The sequence below is a fragment of the Leguminivora glycinivorella genome, chromosome 20 (genome assembly GCF_023078275.1).
Source record: "Leguminivora glycinivorella isolate SPB_JAAS2020 chromosome 20, LegGlyc_1.1, whole genome shotgun sequence".
Classification (NCBI taxonomy): Eukaryota; Metazoa; Arthropoda; class Insecta; order Lepidoptera; family Tortricidae; genus Leguminivora; species Leguminivora glycinivorella.
Genome location: NC_062990.1, coordinates 13,868,270 through 13,880,230, shown reverse-complemented (window position 1 = coordinate 13,880,230; position 11,961 = coordinate 13,868,270). Strand labels below are relative to the sequence as shown.

At 35.4% G+C, this 11,961-nt stretch overlaps 1 protein-coding gene across 1 annotated transcript; it reads right to left on the bottom strand.

The window, feature by feature from the left end:
* Window positions 1–9,004: 9,004 nt before the first annotated feature.
* LOC125237130 lies at window positions 9,005–10,824 on the bottom strand. The gene is made up of 2 exons (XM_048144105.1): window positions 10,679–10,824; window positions 9,005–9,909 (listed from the first exon to the last, which is right to left on the bottom strand). Exon 2 carries the CDS (start codon window positions 9,899–9,901, stop codon window positions 9,218–9,220), a length of 684 nt encoding a protein of 227 aa, XP_048000062.1. The 5' UTR covers window positions 9,902–9,909; window positions 10,679–10,824; the 3' UTR covers window positions 9,005–9,217.
* Window positions 10,825–11,961: the final 1,137 nt, after the last annotated feature.

Genomic DNA, 11,961 nt, shown 5'->3' with positions numbered 1-11,961 from the left:
GAATAAAGGCAATCTAGTCCTTTATATCCCAAACTATAACCACTGTATAATAAAGAGTACTATGGTAAAACCGCTCCCCATGAAAGCGTACCCCCTCTCGGTTACCTCACAGTTAACGCCACAAAAAGGAACAGTCAACCTGACATATCTCATCATACGAGCATGGTACGCGTTCACCTACACAAGCTTAGAATGTGTGCTAGGAACGCGCCTCTTTCATATATTTGATCGCCAGTGTCCGAGATGTCCTAAAACTTAAACATTTTTTTTACAGGAATCAACATGAATCAGTCTATCTTCTGGCTTTCGTAGCCTTGGTTTGCGGTGACTTAAATAACATCATCACAAAGTTACATAAGAAGAATGCAAATGTAATTTCACAAAAAATTTACACTAATGGAGAAGATAAATATACACGTCAACATCTTTAACAAGTGAAATAAGAAAAAAATACCAACAAAATGATAACACTGATGAGGATAATGTTACACAAAATCAAGTACGAAGTCAAGTAGTATATAACATAGAAATAAACGTGTGTAACTAAAGAAGATGATATCAGTCATATAGAGCCAATCGCAAAGAAGAATATTATAAATGATAAAACAAAAATATACGCAGGCAATCGAATATATAACAATAACAACAGAAAATGGTCAAGAGACAAACGAGACAATGGAGGTAAAAAACACAAGTCTGACTGGCTCAAGAACATTGGAAAAGGAATCGCGAAAGGGATCGGAGAAGTGATTGCAGATCATGTAGATATAGAAGGCACTATTAACAAAGGAATTAGTAAATTAATTGGTGACTCTTCCGTAGAAAGATCAGAAAGGTCTCATAGCTATAGTAACCAAGATTTCTATATAGAAGACAGTTTGTCTTTTAAAGATCACGGTAGAATCAGTGCACCAAATAATTATATACCTCGACATGAAGGTTCGTTTTATGAATCGGATCACAATGGGAACAGTGCACCAAATAGTGACTTGCTGAGACCACACAAAGATATGTCTTATGAAATAACACGCGTTGGCAATAGTGTACAAATCAATGATATAGAAGAAGACTCACTAACGGTAGTGACAGAAAAAAGTACCACACCGAATAATAATTTGGTGACTCAACAAGAAAAGACTCAACATGTCAACGCAGCGACAGTGACCCTTGTGCATAAACAATATTTTCTTTCACTTTTATTACTATTAGCTACAGTATTGTTTTAATATTATTTGCTATTAAGTGGTCCATCAAACAACAAATCGATCAAGTTCATTGGTGACGAAGTCGGGAATCGAACCGAACCCGATATTTAACTTAAACGGCTAAAGTAATTGCTTTCTACACCGATCAAGTGGAGACCTCCTCAGTGAGGTATCTATTTCAGTTTATAATTTACATTTTGTATTGTGACTGTCCAAGCAAGGGTTGACTTGGAATATTCCCGGATCAAGGGGGAGAGGTCGCCCGCGAACTACCTGGAGGCGCACGGTGGAAAAGGAGGCTGGCTCAGTGGGCCTCGGCTGGGCGCGCCTGGAGGAGGCCGCATCGGACCAGGAACAGTGGAAATCCTTCCTAAGAGCCCTATGCCCCTGATGAGAGACAACAGGATATAATCATCATCATCATCATTGTGACTACTAAAGAAAAACAGGACAAAAGTATGTAATAATAGTAATAAAATAATTTTGATTTGTTCCCTAGTTATAAAATCTTGGCGAATAAAAATGCAATAAATTTTATTTACAGACTATTCATTTTAATGATACATATTTACTCGGATACATATTTACCCGTGTGGTGACGGGTTAAGAATTTCACCACCCCCTTTCTTCCCTTGGGTGTCGTAGAAGGCGACTATGGGATATGGGTTAAATTGTGGCGTAGGCGAGAGGCTGGCAACCTGTCACTGCAATGTCACAGTTTCGTTTTCTTTCAACCCCTTATTTGCCAAGAGTGGCATTGAAACTTGAGTAGTTTAATGTGCTCTACCTACCACTTCATGGGATACAGGCGTGATTGTATGTATACGTATGTATTTATTCGGAAAATATAAAGCCTAATTATAATAAACACATCTTCATATTTTATTTCAGCAAAAATATTACAAATAGTTTAAATAAATTTGAGGAAGCATCTCTTTTAATTACTTTTTGTCTCATTAGGTACTATGAACTCATTTAGTTTACTATTTGTTATTACGCCTTTTTTGTCTTTCTGTAATAAGTTACGGATATTATTTCAGTAGTGATACCGTTCTTCTTTAATTTGGCTGCATTTTGCACATCTTTTAATTCATAAGCCCAGAAATAATGCGATCCTTTATCGGTAGTCCTTGTTTTAGCATAATCAGCTGTAACATCACCTTCTATCGTTGTTTCATAATCAATTTTAACTTCCATAACACACTTTTCATATTGATAACCTTCCTCTTCTTTTTCTTTCACGATTGTAGGTTTCTTTATAATTTCATCTGTACCCCATTCGTTTTCTGCACTTATAACTTCAGTTCCATTTGAATAGATTATATATTTGATTTTATCCGTAACTGATACTACATCGCCCGTCCAATTTGTTCTTATTAAATATATCTGATTCTGGCGATTTAACTGTTTGGCTGTATGTATCTGGTTTAAGATCGAAATATTTTGGAGTGACGGTTCTTTTTTTTTACTTCCAACCAACCATATTTATCATACAAATCATTTTTTCCATTTTTAACGTGTACAAAATCTGGTTTTGTTTCATCGTTTGTGTAAATTTCAATAGCTTTATCAGTCCAGCGTCATCAATGCCAAAAGTTTTTCTTTCTTCTTCTGTAATGGTGTTTGTAGGGATGTAATGTCGGACATCTATAACTTCTTTTGCTACGTCAATGTCGATTATCAAGCCATTGCAGGCTGAGGCCAGAAACAGCAGGAAGTAAACTGAAGTCATTTGAAACCTGTAAATGAAACAGAGTTTAAAATTTTATCCAGTTAAAAAAGGTTGACTGGTAGAGAATGCCTTAAGGTATTAAGTCCGCCATTTGTACTTCTTTTTCTTTTATTGTGCAATAAAGTTTAAATAAATAAATAAATAAATATAATTTAAATAAAGGATAGGCATTATAAGTGAGTGTGTTTAGTAAAACGTCCCAATTTGTCGGTTACCATTAAGGCGAGATTTGCTTATATCTTTATATGAAGAAACTGACAAAGCGGCTTTATATCAATCGACAAAGTGAGACGTTTTCCCTTGCACACTCACATAACATACGACGTAAATAAAAGTTACCTATGCGTCAAATTTGCCTCAAAATTCACTATAATTTTATGATTATATTACATGACACAAATTAAATATATGGAAAGTATCTTCTTCTTCCTCCTACCCTTATCCCACGTTATGTGGGGTCGGTACAACACGTCTTCCTCTTCCATTCTCCTCTATCTTTCGTCATCTCAACACTCACATCTTTCTTCCTCATATCCTCTTTCACACAATCCATCCAGCGTTGTTTGGGTTTACCCCTCCCTCTCCATCCATCAACCTTCATATCCAACATTCTTTTGCCTATATGACACTCATCCCTCCTCATTACATGACCGTACCACGCCAACCTGCCACTCCTCATCTTTTCCGTTATAGGCGCAACTTTCAAACTTCCCCTAATATACTCATTCCTGATCCGATCCATTCTGGTCACTCCACACATCCATCTCAACATTCTCATTTCCGCTATGTGCACTCTCCTTTCATCCTCCACCTTTGTCGCCCAGCATTCAGATCCATACAATACAACAGGCCTCACAATCGTCTTGTAGATTTTTAAAGTATATTTAAGCGAAATGCTTTTCATTAAAAATTCAGTTTTTGGCGAGCGTAGGTACCTCATCCTCATAACACCAGGGTACTTAGCCGAATAGCACAAACGCTGACGAAACGAAACGCTCGTAGATGTCTCTATCGCTCTTGCGTATTGGCGCGACAGAGCAGACTACCTTTCGCGGCGTTTCGTTTTCGTTTCGCGTCGCAGAAATGCCTGGTAAGCTTTTTAATAAGTAGATATTAATGTGAATAAGTGGAATTTTAGATAATTTACTTCAAAATCTCCAAATGCAATCTAAAGGCAATAATGCTTTGTGACTTTATACAAATGTACATACATACTCACGCCTATATTCCCAGAAGGGGTAGGCAGGGTACGAAAATGTTTTAAGTTTCAGTACCACAACAAGCAATTAAAGGGTTAAAAGAAATCTAAATTGTAATTTAGCAGTGACAGGTTGGCTAGTCCATCGCCCACAACACAATAAAATTGTGACGAATGTGAAATAATATTGTCTTCGGTTACCGCGATAGTTACTCATGAAATAAAACTATGGAAACGGTTACCTATCAAAAAGTCGAAAATTGTAATGTCGAATATTAGTAGGCCGAAAACGCTTCACATTTTATTAATTGCCCTAAGTTTTGTTTGCCCGAAAGTACTTTTCCCCTATTATTATTTTCCCCATTATTATTTCGCTGTAGTTTTGTTTCGCTTATGATTCGAATCAACACTTATTAAAATGCTTAAGAATCATTTGACAACTACTTTTTGTCGCGTAAAGTTTCTAATCCGAAATATTATTTAGCCGCTATATAAAAAGATCGAAATTCGAATTAACACTTATTAAAATTCCTAAGTATCCTTTGACAGCTATTTTGCATGGCGTATAGTTTTATAATTCGAAATATTATCAAGCCGCTATATCAAAAGTTCAGTAAATCCTTAATTTTCTAACAAAAGTTTGTTGCCGACCCTCACGGTCGCAGTTCTTACTTGACTTAAGAATCCTTGCCATAAGGGTTTAGGCAAAGGTTTGTTTTTTGTATGATCGCAGTTCTAACCTAACCTAACCCACTTTTCTAGCACAAGTTTGTTTCTGTATGGTCGCAGTTCTAACCTAACCTAACCCACTTTTCTAGCACAAGTTTGTTTCTGTATGGTCGCAGTTCTAACCTAACCTAACCCACTTTTCTAGCACAAGTTTGTTTCTATATGGTCGCAGTTTTAACCTAACCTAACCCACTTTTCTAGCACAAGTTTGTTTCTGTATGGTCGCAGTTCTAACCTAACCTAACCCACTGTTCTAGCACAAGTTTGTTTCTGTATGGTCGCAGTTCTAACCTGACCTAACCCACTTTTCTAGCACAAGTTTGTTTCTATATGGTCGCAGTTTTAACCTAACCTAACCCACTTTTCTAGCACAAGTTTGTTTCTGTATGGTCGCAGTTCTAACCTAACCTAACCCACTTTTCTAGCACAAGTTTGTTTCTGTATGGTCGCAGTTCTAACCTAACCTAACCCACTTTTCTAGCACAAGTTTGTTTCTATATGGTCGCAGTTTTAACCTAACCTAACCCACTTTTCTAGCACAAGTTTGTTTCTGTATGGTCGCAGTTCTAACCTAACCTAACCCACTGTTCTAGCACAAGTTTGTTTCTGTATGGTCGCAGTTCTAACCTGACCTAACCCACTTTTCTAGCACAAGTTTGTTTCTATATGGTCGCAGTTTTAACCTAACCTAACCCACTGTTCTAGCACAAGTTTGTTTCTGTATGGTCGCAGTTCTAACCTGACCTAACCCACTTTTCTAGCACAAGTTTGTTTCTGTATGGTCGCAGTTCTAACCTAACCTAACCCACTTTTCTAGCACAAGTTTGTTTCTGTATGGTCGCAGTTCTAACCTAACCTAACCCACTTTTCTAGCAAATGTTTGTTTCCGTGACGTAACCTAACCAATTTTTTTTGGATTTTTTTTAGGATTATATTAGGGAAAATGACATTTCGATGTCGCGTTAGCATCGGATTTATGAAAAGTTTGTTAACGAAACGGTTGTCAAATGATAAGATTGGCAACCGTTCTTCTGGTTATTGTTTCTATAAAATGATATTAGGGAAAATGACATTTCGATGTTACGTAGCATGGTATTTATGAAAAGGTGGTTAACAAATCGGTTGTCAAATGATAAAGTTGGCAACCGTTCTTCTGGATATTGAATTTCGGGAAAACGATAATGTGGGATAGCAAACTAGCGGCATAATAAAAGTATGGTAAACAATGTATTTGGATTATAAAAATTCTGTCAACCGTTTTCGGACAAGTGATAATCGGACAAAGGATTTTCGAAACATCGATAGGTTACCATGGAAACGGATTAAATCGCGTATAATGAATTTAAAATACATCCCGACGTTTCGAACTCTTTACAGCGTTCGTGGTCAACGGGTGACTGAGGAAAAATTAAAATGTGCAAAAGCTACCCACTTACAAGAAATATTAACGAACCATGACCACAAATAATCTAGATTTCTAAGGCAGGTTCACACACTATTAATAAAGCTAGTTATACAATATTCAAAAAATTTTTACCATTACTCTGTTAAAAAATAATTAACCAATTAATCTACACAAAATTGACAAAGAAACAAACTGCAAATGTCCAACACCATACAACACAAATGCCTCACAGCCTTCGTCGTGCTTGTTCCATTATCAGATGTACTACTGGATCCCAAGCCGGTGGTAAAGTAAAGCCATCCTCTCTATTAAAGTTTGGATATTTCTTGATCTCAATGGCCTCTCGCAACATTCTGGGTATATATCGCTTCTCCTTAGCGAGAACCAGAGGCTTGTCAAACTTTATAGCATGATTGACTTTATCCATGACATGTTCAGAGACTGCAGACCTTTGCCGACGGTGCTTCGAAACGAAGCATTTCCACACGGGTGAAGGAACACATAGCGGATGTCAAGCACCGTCGGCAAAGGTCTGCAGTCTCTGAACATGTCATGGATAAAGTCAATCATGCTATAAAGTTTGACAAGCCTCTGGTTCTCGCTAAGGAGAAGCGATATATACCCAGAATGTTGCGAGAGGCCATTGAGATCAAGAAATATCCAAACTTTAATAGAGAGGATGGCTTTACTTTACCACCGGCTTGGGATCCAGTAGTACATCTGATAATGGAACAAGCACGACGAAGGCTGTGAGGCATTTGTGTTGTATGGTGTTGGACATTTGCAGTTTGTTTCTTTGTCAATTTTGTGTAGATTAATTGGGTAATTATTTTTTAACAGAGTAATGGTAAAAATTTTTTGAATATTGTATAACTAGCTTTATTAATAGTGTGTGAACCTGCCTTAGAAATCTAGATTATTTGTGGTCATGGTTCGTTAATATTTCTTGTAAGTGGGTAGCTTTTGCACATTTTAATTTTTCCTCAGTCACCCGTTGACCACGAACGCTGTAAAGAGTTCGAAACGTCGGGATGTATTTTAAATTCATTATACGCGATTTAATCCGTTTCCATAGTTTTATTTCATGAATGTGAAATAGTTATTTGTTATACAAGGGGGCAAAGTTGTATTTTAACGCCGAATGTGGAATTGAAAAACGAGCAAGTGAAAGGATTCTATAGTTGAACCACGAGCGATGCGAGTGGTTCGAGAATGGAATCCTGAACTTGCGAGTTTTTTAACACACGAGAAGTAAAATAAAATACATTTGCACCCGAGTGTAACACAAAACTTTTCCCCTCACTATAACGAGGAAACTACAACGCAAAAAATGCGCTTATCACTGCTTCCAGTAGTTCCACAGGTGATAAATCATCTTTATTACTAATTTTACTTTATTCAAGGTCAAATTACTTTACCCACTAGTGGATAAAATGCGTTTTTACCCGCTGGTATTAAAGGACAAAACACGTGTTTCCGGGCAAGTGAGGGGAAAATAATATAGATGATTTCATCTTCGTGCTTATAAATTAATTATTAAATTATTTTTTTTTAAATGTAAAATGTAAATGTGACATGTGATAAATTCCCTATGAGTGCAAATAAATAGTTTAAGTATCTCACTATTCATTTAATATGTGCATTATAACATTATGTTGATATAAATAAGGACTCACCTATCCGGTTTCCGTTTATTCTCTAAACTGAACAAGTTTCCTGCACAATGTATCAAATCGAGGATTCCTGAACCCATGAATGTTCTTTACATATTAAAATTAAATTAAAATCATATTCCTTTATCTCCTTCTCTCTTACGCTAAACAAGCGAGACATACTTATTTACACACTTGGATTGAATTTACAAGGAAGATTTTTCTTATAACGATTTAATTATATCGTCAGTCATAAGTATGACACATAATACCTTTATAAATTGCAACATTCTCAATTTCCTCTTACAAATCGTGTCATTTACGATGGCTGGTACGTTGGTTCGTATTTTCATAGCATTAAAGATTAGATTTATCCAATTCACACGTCACTGTGAATTAAATGTTAGACATAAGTCCACTTGTAATGTTAAAGCGTTGTAGGCTTTTTGCTAGTGTTTAAGTCGTACGTTTATGTATGTGTGGAAAAATGTAATTTACTTCCTTGTTTTAGTTGTTTCATATCACATACATTAAGCCAGCACTAAGATCGTATTTACATTTAAAATAAGGATTACTATACAGAGTGGGGCCTGTAACAAAGGCGAAGAATTGAACTGTAGGCTATTCTCCTTATACTGATCAACATTTGTTCAGTGACTTTTAAAAATTATGAAGTCTTTAAATTTTCAATTTTTCATACAAAATAAATATTAGCTTCAATGTACGCCATTATTATTGTCATTGACGTTGTCTGTCACACTTTGGACTTAACAGAAGTCGCAATACATTACCTCTTAGAAAAAACTTTCAAGGGTGATAAAAATCAAAATACAAGTTATTTTTAAAAGTCGCCGAACAAATGTTGATCAGTATAAGGAGAATAGCCTAGAGTTCAATTCTTCGCCTTTGTTACAGGCCCCACTCTGTATAAACAATTAAATAGTTCATTTTCCTCATTTACTAATTTTACTTCAAAATATGCTATAATTACTACGAGTATATCTTTATTTTCCGCATGGTCTTAGTGATTTACATAACTAGATATTAATTGATATTAGCAATAAAACAAACATATTATTTAATTAAAACTAAAAAAACCTTCAGTGAATTCAATATCATTACCTATAAAAGCATCAACAATTCTTATTTTAAAATCCTTTAAATAGTGTATTTCAACATATTCATTAGTTACCACAGTGCTCGTCATATTCGCAGCAGATAAAACTTCATTTATATCATACGCCCAGAAATGATGACCTTTATGTTTATTCTCAAAATTTACAACTACATCTCCTACTAAACTAGTTTCATAGTTAACCATAACCCTAACTGTAACTTGATCAGCTTTGACATAAATTTAGCGCTCTGTTTCGGTTCTAAAGAAAACTTAGCTCGTGATTCTTTAATAGTTATTATATTGACTCCGCTTTCAAAATAATGCTGTCCGACGTCTGAAGAGTATCCATAAAGTAGTGGAGGATCATAAGGTCTTGTCAGATTGTATATGACACGGGCATTAACTTTTTCATTTCCACTCCAATAATGTCTTGAATAAAATGAGTCATAACCATCATTTACTATTCCTTTTATATTCTTTCTCTCATCACCATCATTTTTATAATCTTTAGCAGACAGAATGCGTTCTTTATGTGTAACGTTTACTACCTTTATATCTTTTATTTTGAATTCTCTTTTCACTTCCCTCCAAATATAAGTTTTGTAAATATCACCCCAAGGTGTTGGGCTTTTGATAAATACATCTGTCGCTTTTTCATTGGCATATACTTCAACAGCTCTTTTTATAGATTCTTGAGTGAGATTAAACGCTGTTTTATCTTTATCTGTTAGCATCTTCAGATCTTTTCCTTCATATTTGATAGTGGTGTTGGCTTCAGTGGGTCCAGGTTCGATACTGATTGTGATGCCATCGCGTTGTATACTGGCGTATACTAATGGTAGAAGTAGAATTAAATATTTCATGACAATATCTGTAAATAAGAGAAAAGCAAGTTGTAGCAATGAAATCAGTTAACACTTGCAGGATTAGTCCTCGACTACACTTTTTTTTCTTTTAACTTAATACTAATTAAAAGAATTCTGAGGAGTCCAAACACAATTATGTTGCATTTCCCCCGAAGATAATTTCTTATAAATGGGTAACCCTGGTCACTAGTTTTATGGGCACTCTAGCAAGGAGCTAAACTCGGAAAATAATTTTTATCTTTATTTTTAAATCGTAGCTATAAAGTTTTATTCAGAAATTATTTGTCGAGGATAATTATATAAGTGGGTATTGTTTGACGTTTCATGGTGAAATGAATTTTGATTGACAATTTATGTCAAGGCGCGTTCAGATTTGACATTATTATTACAACGATCTGTTATTTAAGGCCCACTTCATAGTGGGCTGTCATCTGTCAAATCCCATATAGATTTAGATTTAGATTTCTTTATTTCATGATAAAAATTACACTATAAATTTGTTACATGCCAAAGTTATGTTTATCTTCTCATCATGATCGTCGAAAATTACATTATAAATTGAAAATAATAAAATGAATATTTTCTCCCAATAAGGATCGTCATTTACAAATAGAAATACACAAAACACAATAAAATTAAGAAATGAAATAAAATGCGAAGTCAGTGTAATCAAATGCATGCTATCACAAATAAAATGGTAGGTTAACCCCTTGAGATGCAGGCTTGTTTGCCACCGGCATAGTATAAAAAGTAATAGAAATATTAAAATCTTACCTATATTTAACGGTCACTATCGCACGTTCGTCTTATCCAACATGACCACAAGAACTCAAGGAAATCTTATCAATAATTTATAAATAACTTAGCGGGGAATCACATGAGGAAATATCAAACATGTTTGTATACATTTCATTATATATTTGACGACCAGTCTGGCTCAGTCGGTAGTGACCCTGCCTGCTAAGCCGCGGTCCTGGTAAGGGCATTTATTTGTGTGATGAGCACAGATATTTGTTCCTGAGTCATGGATGTTTTCTATGTATTTAAGTATGTGTTTATCTATTGAAGTGTGAATATCGTCGATTAGCACCACCCATAGTACAAGCTTTGCTTAGTTTGGGGCTAAGTTGATCTGTGTACGGTGTCCCAATATTTATTTATTTATTTATTGTTTTATATGGCATATATGGGTTTTGTAACTAGTGTGCGAAACCGAGAATGCACAAACGCTAACAACAATATCTATTTCGTAGATTAGCGTTTCGGTGGCGTTTGGCGTCGCAGAAATGCCATTCGGCTACGCCCCAAGTTATTGGACAGGCCGCACTGTGACACACACAACGTAAAGACAGGTACAGGGTACCTAGCCAACGTTACATTCGCTAGCTCTATCTATAGGTGCGTATTCACTATAAACATTTTTATTACGAAACGCGGTTTATATTTTTCTCCCTCACTAGCTCGGAAACACGTGTTTTGTCCTTCAATACCAGCGGGTAAAAACGCATTTTATCCACTAGTGGGTAAAGTAATTTGACCTTGAATAAAATTAAATTAACTGCTTTAAAATTGATAAAAGTAGGTGAATCTAGTAAATAAGATGATTTACCACCTGTGGAACTACTGGAAGCAATGATAAACGCATTTTTTGCGTTGTAGTTTCCTCGCTATAGTGAGGGGAAAAGTTTTGTGTTACACTCGGGTGCAAATGTATTCTACTTCTCGTGTGTTAAAAAACTCGCAAGTTCAGGATTCTATTCTCGAACCACTCGCTTCGCTCGTGGTTCAACTATAGAATCCTTTCCCTTACTCGTTTTTCAATTCCACACTCGGCGTTAAAATACAACTTTGCCCCCTTGTATAACAAATAACTATTTTTTTCTCAAAAATCGTATCATTACGAAGCATTGTTTAGAAACTGTGTTTCGAATAAACTTATTTGCTGAGTTCGATCCCCACGAAGTGTCACCGATTGTCCTTGTTTTTTTAATGGTTGATTGATTGTTCTTGATTAATTATTTTTACGAATAAAAAAATGATTGTAATAAAAAATGATT